Source organism: Myxine glutinosa, chromosome 5, assembly GCF_964187855.1.
Source record: "Myxine glutinosa chromosome 5, kmMyxGlut1.1, whole genome shotgun sequence".
NCBI classification, from domain to species: Eukaryota; Metazoa; Chordata; class Myxini; order Myxiniformes; family Myxinidae; genus Myxine; species Myxine glutinosa.
Window position 1 is genome coordinate 52,477,465 of NC_136265.1, and position 17,207 is coordinate 52,494,671.

At 46.4% G+C, this 17,207-nt stretch overlaps 2 protein-coding genes across 6 annotated transcripts in view; both read right to left on the minus strand.

The window, feature by feature from the left end:
• The window catches only part of LOC137427526 (nucleotide-binding oligomerization domain-containing protein 2), a 44,833-nt gene extending 34,215 nt beyond the window's left edge, over positions 1–10,618 (minus strand). Inside the window, exons 1-4 of one of the 4 annotated variants that reach the window (XM_068117082.2) lie at positions 10,431–10,606; positions 7,451–7,678; positions 4,678–4,956; positions 1,780–1,891 (exon numbers count right to left, since the gene is read on the minus strand). In XM_068117082.2, coding sequence (XP_067973183.2) covers positions 1,780–1,891; positions 4,678–4,956; positions 7,451–7,639 — 580 coding nt within the window. In that variant the 5' untranslated portion in view covers positions 7,640–7,678; positions 10,431–10,606. Of the gene's footprint in view, positions 1–1,779; positions 1,892–4,677; positions 4,957–7,450; positions 7,679–10,430 lie in introns of all 4 variants that reach the window. The other 3 variants (XM_068117083.2, XM_078778067.1, XM_068117084.2) reach the window with 3 other exon arrangements.
• A 4,391-nt stretch (positions 10,619–15,009) lies between these two features.
• The window catches only part of LOC137427527 (nucleotide-binding oligomerization domain-containing protein 2-like), a 105,743-nt gene continuing 103,545 nt past the window's right edge, over positions 15,010–17,207 (minus strand). The window contains exon 14 of one of the 2 annotated variants that reach the window (XM_068117087.2): positions 15,010–15,582. In XM_068117087.2, the coding sequence (XP_067973188.2) occupies positions 15,513–15,582 (70 nt within the window). In that variant the 3' untranslated portion in view covers positions 15,010–15,512. The other variant, XM_068117086.2, reaches the window with a different exon arrangement.

Genomic DNA, 17,207 nt, shown 5'->3' on the forward strand with positions numbered 1-17,207 from the left:
CAAGTCACAATTTTAAACTGATCTTCACAAAACTTCACCAAATAGTAGGGTTGGTGATCTGAAAGAATCCTATTTATTTTTGAGGCCAAAGGTCAACCACTTTTTTCTAATTTCTAAAATCCTCAATTTTCATCCAATCGACTTGAAATTTGAATAGGATTTTCATATCAGCTTACTGAAACCAACCATCAACTATTTTTGAGGTAAACATAGGCCAAATGTCAACAACCTCTTCAAATTTCTAAAATCCTCAATTTTCATCCAATTAACTTGAAATTTGAAGATTTGCACATTTGGTTATTGAATTCAACCAAGTATTTTTGAGGTCAATAGGATGCTCTATGAGTGCCATTCTACTTTGTTCTCTTTTGCCAAGTGTTGCTCTTTTCATTTGTCTGTCTGTCCGTGAACAGGATATCTCAAAAAGGTGTGGACGGAATGAAATTTGGTGGAGAGGTCGAGTGTGTGACATGGACGAAATGATTTGATTTTTGTGAGGATCTGGATTATATATAATTATTTTAATGATTCTTCATCATTTCAAGAGTGATGGGGATTTCAAGGTTCAAGAACCGATATACAGCATGATATGTCAAAGTTGTGGACGGATTCGAATGAAACTTCGTGGACAAGATTGGTGTGTGACAATGATGAATTCGATTTTGGTGAAGATCCGAATCCAGATGAGAATTTTTTTTATTTTTTATTTTAAATGATTCTTCACCATTGAGTAATAGAGCCAAAATCAATAAATAACATGATATTTCAAAAAGTTGCGGTTGTCTGTTTCTTTGTGAAAAAGATATCTGAAAAGGTAGTGGACGGATTTGGACGAAATTTGGTGGACAGCTTGAGTGTGAGGGTTTTTTAAAAAATCATTGAGATATAGCGCTAAAAACTATATATAGCATAATATTTCAAAAGGTTGTGGACGACTTATGTCAAAACTTGGTGGATGGGTTGGTTCGATGACAAGTACAAGCCAATTCGATTTCGGGCAATTTATTTATTTATTGGGCACAGACGGGTCACCACTCTGGCCCAGGATATTCAAATGGCACATTCTTCACAGTAAGCTGGTAATCATTTTGCCGACCTCGGAAGGATGACAGACTGGGTCACCCCCCGTCATGTTAACCAACGGCATGACAAGGGCTCAAACGCAAGACCCTAAGATCTTAAGCCAGCCACCTTAACCATTCAGCCAACACCAGGCTTTGAGATTGTGTGAATCTAGCTAAAGTTGCAACATAAGTTACCATGGAATTGCTCATATAGCTATTTACATACTTAATGGTGTCAATCTACATTGTGTACAAGTGATATTATGGGATTGATACTTGAGTGGAACAAAATCATTGTAGGTGTCCGATTTTTCATCATTCAGCATTTAGATTAAACTGGTTGACAAAATTGAATTTTTTCTCATCAAAAATGTAAACACTTTTCCAGATCAGTTTTGCACGCTGACCCAAATCTGTTTTTCGTTTTCCTCGAGCACTTATATTTTTTGTGACGAGACCGATCAAATTTGAAGGGTTTTTGCCTTACAAGGCAATAACCTTTCAAATGTCACAAAAACGTATACGTACTAGACTCTGGAGGAAAACCAAAAACAGATTTACAATCAGCGTCCCAAGACTATCTAGCCCACCTATAATTATATCTGACGTGTTATTCTTCTTCAGAAATTATTGTTGTTATTCTTCAGAAAACAAATCCTTCCTTCTCCATTTTAAAATGACATTTATACTACCATAATTACTGAAGAAAACTCACCAGTATTTTGCCAATGTCCCTGTGTAACCACTTCTGAGATATTGACAAATTTCAGAAACACTTCACCTGCTGCTTCACCTTTGGCATGGATCGTATCCAGCAAATTTCTCACCTAAAAAACAAAACACCCAAATCCCATCTTCCTTGTGTGTGCAGAAAAACTTTTGTACTGAACAGCAGAGATCAATAAGTACATTTAAAAACTACACTTGGAAGAGAGCATACCTCCACTAGGGTAAATAGTTTATAGTTTGTATCCCACTGATACGCTGGATCTGGATTCGGACCTGAATCAAAATCCAATCGGCTTGCTCTTGCCACCTAACCAACTCATCCAACAAGTTAACTCATAACTCGTCCAAAACGTTTTTAAATATGCTGTATGTTTGTTGCTTTTCGCTCTCAATTGTTAAGAATCACTTTTTTAAATGAAATGATTATATCGTTTCCGAATCCAGATCTGGATCTGGATCTTCACCAAAATCGAATCGATTCGGCCTTGTCACACACCCAAATGGCCAAGTTTCGTCCAAAGCCGTGCAGAACCTTTTGTGATATCCTGCTATATATGGTTTTTAGCCCCATCACCCAATGGTGAAGAATCGCTTAAAATATTCGACGAGCCGGATCAGGATCTTCACCAAAATCTATTTTGTCCTTGTTACTTACGCTACCTCTCCACCAAATTTCGGCTGAATCCGTCCACGACTTTTTGAGATACCTTGTTCACAGACAGACAAACAAACAGGGTGAAAACATAACGTCCATTCACCATTGGTCCATTCACTCACCCATTAGCACATATTGCCCTCACAAAATGAGGATGAATGCCTTAGTATCATTGGAATCTCCCATGATGAAGCTATCTCCAAGGGCCTTTCACTCACTCACCGCAGACAGGTAGGTGGTCTTTCTGTCTTCTACCGACTCCTCTCCAGCCTTGCTCCCCCAGCTCTCTATGTGCTCTGTCCCCCAAATATTACTACAGGTCGCACAAGATCTGCCTGCAACCCTCTTATGGTTAAACTGCCGAAATCTCGGCTCTCTGCTCACCTTCACTCTTTCATTCCTCTTTTCTCCCGCCTCTGGAACAAACTCCCACACTCCCTTCAATCCCACTCCTCCCTCCAGGTCTTTAAAACTTCTAACAACTTTCCTTTCCAACAACTTTCAACAAAAACAAAAACAACTTTCCGTCTTCTACTGACTCCTCTCTGGCCTTGCCCCCCCAGCCCTCTCTGGGCTCTGTCCCCCAAATATTCCTACAGGTCGCACAAGATCTGCCTGCAACCCTCTTATGGTTAAACTGCCAAAATCAAGACTTTCTGCTCACCTTCACTCCTTCATTCCTCTTTTCTCCCGCCTCTGGAACAAACTCCCTCACTCTCTTCAATCCCACTCCACCCTCCAGGTCTTTAAAACAGCTGTTCACCACCATCTCTTATCTTCCCCCATCCAAAACCTTGATCTTTTCTACCCACGCTAATTCACCCCAGATCCACCTTGTTTGAAATTCCAACTTCTTTCCTGGAAGTCCCGGCAGTGTCCATGTTTTATACCTTTCCCACCCCCCTTCCCATGCCACCCCCCCCACCCCAAAAAGCCCTCTCCCTCCCACAGATCTCTCGATGTCCCTGCTCTCAGATGTCGTTTGTGCTCCTCCCCCTCTCGCCCCATCTTGTCTACCGCTCCCGATGTTATACGTTTTATGTGTCGGTTTGTCTTTCTGTGTGATTAATGTTTAATGTTAGCTCTTTCACGAGCCTCGATCTTGTATACAAAAAAAAAAAAATACAAAAAAAAAAAAAAATTAAATTCTCCAATGGTGGGGGAAAAAATAATAAATAAATATTCCTGGCCCGAGGAAATCACATCTTATTAGGCGTTCCAAACACAACCGGATATCTGGGTTTGTGTCACCACCAACAGCTATAATGACTAAAAGGATTGCATTCTCAATATTAGTAGTGATCAAAACTAAAGACAGAAACATGCTGATCAATGTCGAGAGTAAGCTACGATGTTCGCCGAATAAGACGAGTCCCCATATTGACACGTGTGCAAAAAGGAAATCTAAATTTCCCAGGTTCCAGGCTTTGTGTTCCCCCCAAACGAGGTGGATGCGTTGGTTAGGTGACGAGAACAAGCAGATTCGATTTTGGTTCAGGTCCGAATCCAGATCCGGCCTATCAGTAGGATACAAAACGTAAACTGTTCAGCCTGGCGGAGGTTTGCGCTCTACCGAGTGCCGTTCTAGTTACCCCTGTAGTCAGGGGTGGCACAAATTGGCCCAGCCAGTTTTTCACACCTGGGTTAAAAAAATAAAAATAAAAACTCCACTCGAAGAAACCCAGTATTTTCCCAGTAAAGTCGGTTTTTTTCAAAACCCGCATTCCAGTCTTTTTTTTTTTCTTTTTTTTACCCTTGTAGGGGGTAACATGGGGTCGCAGCGACCAAACACCAAACGCGGTCGGCTGGTAACTCTGGCTGAGATACACTGCACTACGCACTCAACCTGGGGTTTCACAGGCAGGGAGATCCATCGATTTGTGCGCCGTCTTTTGGATGGATGTTAAACTGGACGTCCCATCTGCCAGCATTAGATGGTGGACGCTATAGATCCCACGATGTTCTTTATGAATAGTGGGTGAGCTATCACCTGCACCTTGGTCACCTGCAGGCGGCACCGCATCAGTGGCACAGCTGCGCCCTTACAAAATGATGTCCCCGGCAGCCGTGCGCTCTAAATACGAAAGAAGATCCACCATTACCATTATGGTGGATCTCCTTCTTCTTCCAAAATAAAAATAACTCGAGGATCACTCTGATACCAAGACCATAGTGAAAATTTAACAACAATCAGCATCAAGTGATGTATTTTTCTAAGCAAACAGTTACCTTCTGTTGCCTTGACAAGCAAGTCAAAGTAATTCTTTCCCTGTCCTCCATCGTGAGGACATCTTCGGCCACCAAATGATCAGCAAGTTCCTCAAGCTCATCAAGGTTTTCCACGATACGCGGTCGATTCCGTTGAAGTATCGCAAGTGCTCCGCTGCTCAAGTTGCTGTCCACTTCATCCCAGCCGCGCTCGAGCTTCTCGGGATAAAGCTCTTCCGGTAGGTCTATGAGCTTTTGGCGATGCAGGGTCATCAAGACTATCCTCGCAGCTTCTTCTCCCTGGTGTGAAGCACAATTGACAAAAGCTTGCTTTGAAGTTGTAACAAACCATTTGAAGTAGTTCAATTTCAAACCTTTGGGTCTCGCCACGAGCCGTGTTATAGACCGACGGACTGACAAACTCTCCTCTGGTGAGTGCAATAACCACACAGGGGAAGCCAAACACTGAAAAACTCTCGACAGAGTTCATAGATCGGCTCATATAGCACACCTGTTTCACGTAGCGGAAGTGAAGGTTCACAAATCAAGCGCCATGACTCATACCGTGAGAATCATTTACATGGGCCTCATGCCTGACATACAGGAATGCAGAAATTTCCAACCACAAAGAAAAGCTCAAATCCTTCTTGTGTGCGTTCGTTTTGAGAGAGAACTCGGGCTGCTCAAGATGACGAGTGCGTGCTGAGAATTTAGACCAATTATTTCCCCAATTTTGATCCAAATAATCTCGTGAACCCACTGATATATTTGCACAATCAAGCCCTGAAGAAGTTCAGCGTCTTGAACTTTTGGCGCTCACCTTCAGCCACGTCCTGAATCTATCCAAGCTGGCGTCCGAGGCAAACCAAGGATCTGAGCTTCTCATGACCTACAAGACGTTTTTATTGAAGCTCAATGGAATACTGCTCACCCAGACGTACTAGTGGCCCTGATTCTCACCTTTTTCTCCTGAATACTGTGGAATTAAATGCTCTCAACATCAATGGCTTTTTAATTTTTTTTGAATACAAGATCGAGGCTCGTGTTAGAGCCAACATCAATCACAAATAAATAAAAATGACACAAAACATACAATAAAGGGAGCGGCAGACAAGATGGGGAGAAGAAGCACACAAGTACAACAGCAGAGAAAAGGGACATCGGGAGATATGTGGGAGGGAGAAGGCTTGGGGGGGAGGCATGGGAAGGGGCGGAGGGTGGGAAAGGTATAAAACAAACACCCGGACACTGCTAGGACTTCCAGGAAAGAAGTCGCTATTTCAAAAAAGTGGATATGGGGTGAATTAACGTGGGTAGAAGAGATCAAGGTTTTGGATTGGGAAAGACAAGAGATGGTGGTGAACAGTTGTTTTAAAGACCTGGAGGGAGGAGTGGGATTAAAGAGAGTGAGGGAGTTTGTTCCAGAGGCGGGAGTAAAGAGGAATGAAGGAGTGAAGGTGAGCAGAGAGTCTTGATTTTGGCAATTTCACCAGAAGGGGGTTGCTGGCAGATCGTTTGCGACCTGTAGGAATAATTGGGGGACAGAGCTGGGGGAGCTAGACTGGAGAGGAGTCGGTAGAAGACAGAAAGACCACCATCCTGCCTACAGTGAGAGAGTGAGCGAGTGAAAGGCCCTCGGAGATAGCTTCATCGCGGGAGATTCCAATGATTCTGAAAGCTTTGGTTTCAACAGCGTGAAGCCGAGCAAGGTGTGAGGCAGGAGCACCGACCCAGAGGGGGGAACAGTATTCCATTGAGCTGTGGATGAATGCCTTGTATGTGGTGAGGAGCTCAGGTGTGCCAAGGAAGGACTTTGCACGACGGAGAATGCCCAGTCGGCCACTGGCTTTGTAGGCCAGCTTGGAAATGTGGTTTTCCCAGGAAAGATCATGGCAGATAGTGAGACCCAAAAGCTTGAATGACAGAACTTCTTGGAGAGGATTGGTGAGAAAGTAGATGGGAGGGTTGTCCAGTCGGTCTTTTCGGAGAGACATGGTGAGAGTGTGAGATTTGTCAGGATTGAAAGACATGTTCCACTTGTTTGACCAGTCTGATTTTGTCCAGGTCTGCATAGAGTGAAGAGGCTGCAGGCTGCCGATCTGACGGATGAGGAATGGAGGGGCAGAGAGGAGTCATCAGCAAAGAGATGGAGAGGATTTTCCAAAGAGTCGGAGAGATCATTGATGAAGACCAGAAAAAGCACAGGGCACAGAACACTACCTTGGGGAACTCCAGCCTGAACAGGAAGCGGAGATGAGAGAAATCCATTCAGGGCCACACGTTAACGACCAGAGAGGAAGTCCGCAAGCCATGCGTGGAGATTTCCATGGATACCATAGGAGTGTTTGGTGAGCAGAGCGGGGTGCCAGACCGTATCGAAGGCACGTATTCTTCTATTCTATATTCATGAAGGCACGTATTCCAGACTGTATCGAAGGCACTATATTCCGACGATAGCTCACCTACTCCTTGCAAAGGACACCGTGGGACCTTTGACGTCCACCAACCAATGCTGGCAAACAGGACTCCCATTTTAACGTCCATCCGACGGACAGCACACACATTGATGAATCACCCTGCCTGGGAAACACCGGGATGCCAGTTTATAGATAGGTCGGGATTCGCACCCACGCTAGACGGCTTAGAAGCCAGTGTGCGTACCTCTAGCCATCCCATCAGCCCGAAGCAGGAAGCAGGAAGTTAAATGCAAGGTACATTGATATGGTGAGAAGAACAAAGAGGGGACTTCAAGAATAAGGAACAAGACCAACACAACGTGTTAACCACCGCTTACCTTGAGGCCCACCAATGTAACCAGGTGACGCACAGCATCTGAAGAGATCTTGACGGCAAGCACTGCTTCAGCTTCCTCTCGACACACGAGACCGTGGGCTAGCAAGTTGTCCAATATGGCAGCAGTTTGGTGGCTTGCAGGACCAATGAGATCCTCTCGCCGCTGTCGTAGAAATTCTTCAGCCGACATGATAGGTGTCTTGCAGCTACGCTTCCCCACACGTAGAAACTAAAGAATAAAGGAATCGTTTTGCGTTGCGTCATGGATCATATATTTGACGGTCATCATTTCCGCTCCATCTCTGGAGACCCAACAAAGTTCTTTTGTTTCAAATACAAGATCGAGGCTCGTGTAAGAGCTAACATCAATCACACAACAAACAGACACACAAAACATGCAATAAAGGGAGCGGGAGACAAGATGGGGAGAGAGAGGGAAGTACACAAGTACAACAGTAGAGAACAGGCACATTGGGAGATCTGTGGGAGGGAGAGGGCTTGGGGGAGGAGGGATGGGAAGGGGGTGGGTGGGTGGGAGAGGAATAGAACACATGGACACTGCTAGGACTTCCAGGAAAGAAAGAAGTCGGTATTTCAAAAAAAGTGGATCTGGGGTGAATTAACAGGGGTAGAAGAGATCAAGGTTTTGGATGGGGGAAGATAAGAGAACCATTGACTCCAGAGAGTCGGAGAGATCATTGATGAAGAACAGAAAAAGCACAGGGCCCAGAACACTGCCTTGGGGAACTCCAGCCTGAACAGGAAGGGGAGATGAGAGAAACCCATTCAGGCCCACACGTTGACTACGACCAGAGAGGAAGTCCGCAAGCCATGCGTGGAGATTTCCATGGATACCATAGGAGGAGAGTTTGGTGAGCAGAGCGGGGTGCCAGACCGTATCGAAGGCACGTATTCTTCTTTTCTATATTCACGAAGGCACGTATTCCAGACCATATTGAAGGCACGTATATTCCGACGATAGCTCGCCTACTCCTTACAAAGGACACAGTGGGACCTCTGACGTCCACCAACCAATGCCGGCTGGTTAACAGCCGTTTTAAAGACCTGGACGGAGGAGTGGGATTGAAGAGAGTGAGGGAGTTTGTTCCAGAGGCGGGAGAAAAGAGGAATGAAATAGTAACGGTGAGCAGAGAGTCTCGATTTTGGCAGTTTCATCAGAAGAAGGTTGCTGGCAGATCTTGTGCGACCTGTAGGAATATTTGGGGGACAGAGCACAGACAGAGCTGGGGGAGCTAGGCCGGATAGGAGTCGGATAGTTCACAAAACAAAGCAAACTAGAATGTCATGACAGGTTACTGGGAGGGTAAATGGCAGGTAATCAGCAAATGAGGACATTGCAGCAAGGTAAGCACCTAAAAATGAGAATGTGACAGGTAAGGAAGTAAACGCGTGCAAACGAGTAAATAATAACTGCCAGGATTGAAAAAGTCCATTTCAGTAAAACCTCCAAAAATCATTCGCTCACTTTCAATGAAAAATATCATTCCCAATCGGGAAGAACAAAAGTTATTCTGATTTATGATAAACCGTTGTCCGCACAAGTGACGACTGACGAGCAATTATTATTATCACACAAGCAAGCGTGGTTCAGCAGGGACATCGTTTCTTTCCCACAACAATATCTTGTGATGGAGAAATATGCAAACAAGATTCAGAGGGACATATTTACCTCATCGAAGGTGGATGAGCGTTATGTTTTCACCGCTGTCTGTCGATTTGTCCATTTGTGAACAGATGCGGACGAAATTTGGCAGCGACGTAGCGTATGTGAAAAAGGACTAAATGATTAGATTTTGATGAACATCCAGATCCGGATCCGGCTACGATCATTTAAAAAAGCGATTCTTCACCATTCGGAGATCGGGCCAAAAACGATACGTAGCAGGATATCTCAAAAGGTTGTGGACGGATTTGGCCAAAACTTTGTGGACAGGTTGTGTGTGTGACAGGGAAGAATAGATTCGATTTTGGTGAAGATCTGAATATGGATTCAGATATGAGAATTATTTAATTTTAAGTGATTCTTCACCATTGAGAGATGGGGTGAAAAGTGGTATATAACATATTTTAAAAGGTTATGGATGAGTTATGACTAAACTAGGTGGATGAGTTGGTTTGGGGACAAGAACAAGCTTATTATATATTGGTTCAGGTCCGAATCCAGATCGGCCTATCAGGGGATACAAAATGTAAACTGTTCAACCTGGCGGAGGTATGCGCTCTCCAGAGTTCCATTCTAGTTGTTACTATTATTACCGGCAATCTGTGCCCTGGTTCAGGGGAGCCATTGACTGGCGCTGCGATCCTAGCGGAGCCTGGCACTGGAAGGGACGGGTGGGGGGAGGACTATCACCTGAGGTGAGGTGGGGGTGCCGGGGGAGCCATTGACTGGCGCTGGGATCCTAGGGGAGCTTGGTACTGGAGGGTAGTGGGGGGGGGGGGGGGGGGGGGTATGGGGGAGCTATCACCTGATAGGGAGTGCCCAGGGGAGGGTGGCAGTCATGCGACGTAGAGGTGCAGGTGGGAAAGGTGAGACAATCACGACGCAGGGGCGCGGGAGGGGGAAGGGGGGCACCTCAAGCCGGTGTGCCGATTGTCACCTGAAGCCGGTGTGCCCGTGTTTCGGGGCCAGTGGAGGTGGCGCGTATAGCACCACTTTGGGTGGGTGGACTGTGTTCCACAGGTAAGAGGTTGTGATCATTTGTCGAATCTTAAACTTCAGTAAACTTCAACTATCGGATACTTTTACTTTTTAGTGGAAGCGAACCAGGAACACGTGTGTGCGGCTGCTCGGCCATTCGGAACACGAGTTCGGATCCTTTATACGTCTCGGCAGTGCGATCCATAAACTACAGAACGAAAAAAACAATGAAACCCAAACGTTAAAAACAATTCAAATGAAAACAACTTTACTCCCGCGTATCCAGGAAGCGAAACCGCGGCCTCCATGACGCACAAACCTTCCTGAAGGCGCCGAGCTCCGCCGCACATCAGTGGAATTCCGCAGCTTGTCGTCGCTCAGGCTGTTTTCCTCAGCTGCTAAAAACGCTCCATTCCCGCCAGAGCGCTGCCCTGCCGCGGTTAACCACCGTGACACGACTACCTCTCAGCACCTTCCTGCGCATGCGCACAACACACCGGCCTCGGCGTGGTTCTTGTGGTAAACGCCCATTCCCACTCCGTCGTCACCCCTTCCTCATCCCTGAAAGCAACAGGTGCGTTGCATTGTCCACACTTGCGTTTCGCAACCTTTTCAGCCCAGGACCCAATAAAAAAAACCCAGGCATCCAGTCGCGACCCATCGACCCCCCCACCCCACAAACAGTCATGGAAATATCGATTGCTTATGACGTTTATATCTTGGAAAGGATTCGGTTCATCATCTTCTTCTTTTTTCTTTTTCTTTTTTTTGTATACTGAATCGAGGCTCGTCGTGAAAGAGCTAACATTTATTTCACAAACAAATCAACCAGACAAACAAAATATATAAAAAGAGGGAGCGGAAGACAAGATGGGGAGAGAAAGGGAAGCACACAACCACAACATTTGAGAGCAGGGAGATGTGTGGGAGGGAGAGGGCTTGGGGGGAGGAGGCGTGGGAGAAGTATAAAACACAAGGACACCAAGGACTTCCAGGACAGAAGTTGGTATTTCAAAAAAGTGGATTTGGGGTGAAACTAGCGGGGGTAGAAAAGATCAAGGTTTTGGATGGGGGAAGATAAGAGATGGTGGTGAACAGCTGTTTTAAAGACCTGGAGGGAGGACTGGGATTGAAGAGAGTGAGGGAGTTTGTTCCAGAGGTGGGAGAAAAGATGAATGAAGGAGTGAAGGTGAGCAGAGAGTCTTGATTTTGGCAGTTTAACCATAAGAGGGTTGCAGCCAGATCTTGTACGACCTATTTGAATATTTGGGGAACAAAGCCCAGAGAGAGCTGGGGGAGCAAGGCCGTAGAGGAGTCGGTAGAAGACAGAAAGACCACCAACCTGCCTGCGGTTTTTTTTTTTGTTTTTTTTTGTATACAAGATCGAGGCTCGTGAAAGAGCGAACATTAATCACACAAAAAGACAAACCGACACATAAAACATATAACATCGGGAGCGGTAGACAAGATGGGGAGAGAGGGGGAAGGACACAAACACAACATTTGAGAGCAGGGACCGAGAGACATGGAGACATCGAGAGATCTGAGAGAGGGCGAGGGCTTTGGGGGGGGGGGGCATGGGAAGGAGGCGGTGGGAGAGGTATAAAACATATGGACACTGCCAGGACTTCCAGGAAAGAAGTTGGAATTTCAAACAAGGTGGATCTGGGGTGAATTAGCGGGGGTAGAAAAGATCAAGGTTTTGGATGGGGGAAGATAAGAGATGGTGGTGAACAGCTGTTTTAAAGACCTGGAGGGAGGACTGGGATTGAAGGGAGTGAGGGAGTTTGTTCCAGAGGCGGGAGAAAAGAGGAATGAAAGAGTGAAGGTGAGCAGAGAGCCGAGATTTCGGCAGTTTAACCATCAGAGGGTGCTGGCAGATCTTGTGCGACCTGTAGGAATATTTGGGGGACAGAGCACAGAGAGAGCTGGGGGTGCAAGGCCGGAGAGGAGTCGGTAGAAGACAGAAAGACCACCTACCTGCCTGCGGTGAGTGAGTGAAAGGCCCTCAGAGATAGCTTCATCGCGGGAGATTCCAATAATTCTGAAAGCTTTGGTTTCAACAGCGTGAAGCCGAGCTAGGTGTGAGGCAGGAGCACCGGCCCATAGGGGAGAACAGTATTCCATTGAGCTGCGGATGAAAGCCTTGTATGTGGTGAGGAGCTCAGGTGTGCCGAGGAAGGACTTCGCACGACGGAGGATGCCCAGTCGGCGACTGGCTTTGGAGGCCAGCTTGGAAATGTGGTTTTCCCAAGAAAGATCATGGCAGATAGTGAGACCCAAAAGCTTGAGCGACAGAACTTCTTGGAGAGGATTGTTGAGAAAGTAGATGGGAGGGTTGTCCAGTCGATCTTTTCGGAGAGACATAGTAAGAGTGTGAGATTTGTCAGGATTGAAAGACATGTTCCACTTGTTTGACCAGTCTGTGATTTTGTCCAAGTCTTCAGAGAGTGAGGAGGCTGCAGACTGCCGATCTGAGGGAAGAGGAATGGAGCGGCAGAGAGTGGAGTCATCAGCAAAGAGATAGAGAGGATTTTCAAGAGAGTCAGAGAGATCATTGATGAAGACCAGAAAAAGCACGGGGCCCAGAACACTGCCTTCAGGAACTCCAGCCTGAACAGGCAGAGGAGATGAGAGAAACCCATTCAGGGCCACACGTTGACGACGACTAGAGAGGAAGTCCGCCAGCCATGCGTGGAGATTTCCATGGATACCAAAGGAGGAGAGTTTGGTGAGCAGAGCGGGGTGCCAGACCGTGTCGAAGGCACGTGATATGTCGAGGGAGACAGCTCTAATTTCCTGTTTGGCATTGAGGACCTCCATCCATTGTTGAGACAGCAGAAGCAGCATGTCCAGAGTAGAGTGACCTGGTCTGAAACCAAATTGATGATCAGAGATCAAGCCATTGGAGAAGAGGAAAGATTTCATATCCGAAGCAATGATGGATTCCATGACTTTGCTGATAATTGGGAGAAGGCTGATTGGTCTGTAGTTGCTAGGATCTGTTTTTGCACCTTTTTTGTGCATAGCGGTGATGTTGGCTGATTTCCAAGGAGATGGCAGTTGACCTTGAGCAAAAGAGAGGGTGAAGAGAACAGAGAGAGGGTGAGATAGAGCGGCAGAGCAGGATTTTAGGACCCGTGGGCTGATGCCGTCAGGTCCAGTTGCAGAATCAGAGTCGAGGGTTGACAGAAACTTTTCCACCTTGTCAGGAGGAAAGGACACGGAGTCCAGGAGCAGCAGCGTACGACTGGGTATGGTGGGTACAGAGAGGGATGGGTTTGGGACACAAGATTTAGAGGCAAACACAGAGTTGAGGCATTCAGCTTTTTCACGTGCGGAGTCAGCTGTGTAGCCGTTTGAGGTAAGGGAGGGGATGGAGGGGGAACAAACACCAGAAACGGATTTGACCAGACGCCACCAGGATTTGGAAGAGGGAGACAGATAAGAGAGTTCGGTCTTGAGAACGGAGAGATATTGTTTCCTGGCTCTCCTGAGGGTGGACACACACTTGTTTCGGGCTTTGTGAAAGGAAATGAGATTTCCTTCCGTTGGATTTGCTTTCCAGGAGACGAAGGCAAGTTGTTTCTGGGCAACAGCCTCACCAGAGTGAGTGAAAGGCCCTCACAATCGGCTTCATCGCGGGAGATTCCAATGATTCTGAACGCTTTGGTTTCAACAGCGTGAAGACGAGCTAGGTGTGAGGCAGGAGCACCAGCCCAGAGGGGAGAGCAGTACTCCATTGAGCTGCGGATGAAAGCCTTGTATGTGGTGAGGAGCTCAGGTGTGCCAAGGAAGGACTTCGCACGACGGAGGATGCCCAGTCGGCAACTGGCTTTGGAGGCCAGATTGGAAATGTGTTTTTTCCCAGGAAAGATCATGGCAGATAGTGAGACCGAAGAGAATGAATGACAGAACTTCTTGAAGAGGATTGTTCAGAAAGTAGATGGGAGGGTTTTCCAGTCAGTCTTTTCGGAGAGACAGTGAGAGTGTGAGATTTGTCAGAATTGAAAGACATGTTCCACTTGTTTGCCCAGTCTGTGATTTTGTCCAGGTCTGTAGAGAGTGAGGAGGCTGCAGACTGCTGATCTGAGGGTTGACATGTGGAGCGGCAGAGAGTGGAGTCATCAGCAAAGAGATAGAGAGGATTTTCCACAGAGTCAGAGAGATCATTGATGAAGACACTTAAAGCTTTGGTGGCTGTGATGTTGAATAGAAAGTTGAATGGCTGGAGGATGCAGCGTACCTGCTCAAATCTACTGTCCAGTGCAGTCAGACAAACATCAACAACGCTGTGGAAAAAATTCAACTTTGAACTTTGTCTGTGGGTCTGAAACTGGTTCATCTGCAGACTCTTAAGAAATGTAACGTTTATCGCTAACCTTGCGAGTGTCACGAAACGTTGTTTCTGCCTCCACTGACAGCGCAAGACAATTGGCAGTATCCATGACACACCTGGATTAGGTCAAATGCAACATCCAACTCCATGTCCTTTGACTGCTAATCCTCACTCTTTCGCTCATGGGAAGCAGGGGGAGATTCTCTCTTTCTTCAACCTCTCCACATATTCATAGTCGGACATCATGTAAATTGAACCACCTTTAGAGGCCATTTTAGCCGGAAAGAGCAGGGTTGGCCATTTTCGGGCACCGTGGTCCCCTTTTTGAAGCAATGTTTTACGGCCGGGTGCCCTTCCTGCCGCCAACCCTGTTAGTCGCCTCTTGCGACACACAGGGAATTACCAGTGAACTGGTACTCAATTTGCCGACCTCAGAAGGATGACAGGCTGAGTCAACCCCCCTGGTGTTAATTCAGCGATCGACCGGGATCCCAAACCGGGACCCTAACCGCTAAGCCAACACCAGGCTTCGGATATCATGTAAATAAAAAACAAAAAATCGTGTTCATAATTTATTTAAAATAATGTACAGTAGTTACATTTCAAGTGGACCACATGGTGGTTAAGTGGTGTTGTTTTTTTTACACAAAAATGGCGGTTGGGCCGAATGAACGGCGTGACCGCACGGAACGAGTCGGCCTGCAGGTACTCCACACACGGGAATGGTCGTGATTCAACAGGTAGCCTGAAGGTCCTCAGTCGATTCGTCGGTCACTTTCCAGGATCTCATAATAATCGTCTGTGGGGATGGCGTTGGATCTCAGTCTAAAATGAACGACCACCCACCATGTTTCATGGATACCTGGGGTGATATCCATATCCATGTCACATGTCACATGTCACATGTCACATTAATTGCGTCACTGGAACGTTATTATACGAGTAAAAACAAAAACTGATCATTCTCTGCACAATCTGCTGGTAGTTCTGCTGTAGTTCTGTAGTTCTGCTGGTACTCCACACACGGGAATGGTCGTGATTCAACAGGTAGCCTGAAGGTCTTCAGTCGATTCGTCGGTCACTTTCCAGGATCTCATAATAATCGTCCGTGGGGATGGCGTTGGATCTCAGTCTGAAAGGCATTTTAAAAAGAGGGATATTCTGAAATTAGCTTTCAATTCCAAACAAAAACCATTTCATTTCGGTCACAGCATTTTATACAAAAACCTTGATAACACAACTTGAACTTGGAGAAGTCATTCCAAAACAGCCATGTGTGCTCAATCACTTTGCTTCCAAAATACGACTAAGGTGATGCAAGATCTTTCCCCTGGCATTCGTCAGTAGCAATAAATTTAAAACCGGAATCCAGTTTCGATATAACCATTCGACGGATTCAACAGCAGCATCATGAACCCTCTTTAACTCCCATTGGAGGATCTGGGGTATCATTCGAGTATGATGTGTTGTACGGGCTGAACGGGTGGGCTGCAGTCACATATCTGACTGTCTTATGTCTTTCATTTGGGGCAAATGCGACCACATATTCTGTCGGAATGCCCGGATTCTGTTTAAGGAAAACCAGGTGTTATTTGGGACATTGATTCCTGGTTGTTGTGTGGTTGAGTTGGTGAGGAGGTGTTTCAGTGGCATAAGGGTGTTTGACAATGTCTCTTTCAAGTGCTCTTGTGTTGGTCTTCCACTTGGCACAGATGAAGAATGGCCTCCAGGATTTCAGCTTGATCATTAGTGCGTATGTGACGTCACAGTTGATTGGGAGGCCAGCATGTGGGCGTTGCCGTGGTGTGGCTGTTGACACAGTTGCATTGGCTGCTGGGCCTGCTGAGGGGTGGAGGGGAGGAGAGTAATGGCTCCTCCTTCGGCAATGAGAACACTGACCATGACACAAGTGGATGGAACACAATGAATCGCTGGAGAGGCTGGGATAAAGGGAAAGCCCCCCCCCCCCCCCAACAGAGGCCGAGCCTATTTATAAAAAAAAAACGAATGGCTGTAAAGAGGAAGAGCATAAAGGAGGCCACAAAGGACTGCACCGCCTCGAGGATAAATATAAGGGAATGTGTACTTCTGACCAGATCCCTTCAGACCCCTCTCCCTGTCCACTCCTGGTCCTGCGCTCCCTCCCCATGAGGAGGCCCCCCACCCCTCATTCATTCCCCCCGCCCCCTTTGCAGAAGCAAAGGGGCTAAACATGCGAAGGGGTGAGCTTTGGGGTTTGTTTTTTATTTGTTGGATGGAATTGACTTATGGCCATATCTTTTTTTACTTTTGTTGTTATTTACTTGTTGCCCTCGCCAGAGGAGAGGGTATTGCATTTGAGTCCGTTTGTGACTTGCCGGGATTCCGGCAAGTATGTTGATCGGTTGGTTTGTCTGTCTGTCTGTCTGTGCACAGTACTACGTCTACACTGTTGCACATAGAATCGCCAAACTTTACACACATACTTGTCTTGCCCTGGAATAGACTGTGCCCAATTTTTAACTCTTGGCCCAAGCCCTCCATTATGACATCATAATTCGACAAGTACAAAACTTCATCCAATCAAGATGCAATTTCTTGAGCGACATGACGGCATAAACTGGTGGAGAAAAAATAATAATGATGACGTCATCGGTCACGTGGTTCGGCCGCCATCTTGGAAAAACCTAAAACCTTTGCACCTCTATATCTCCGAAAATGCTGAATAGAAAAAATTGAGACATGGCTCATTGTAAAGAACTCTCCATGGGGAATAAA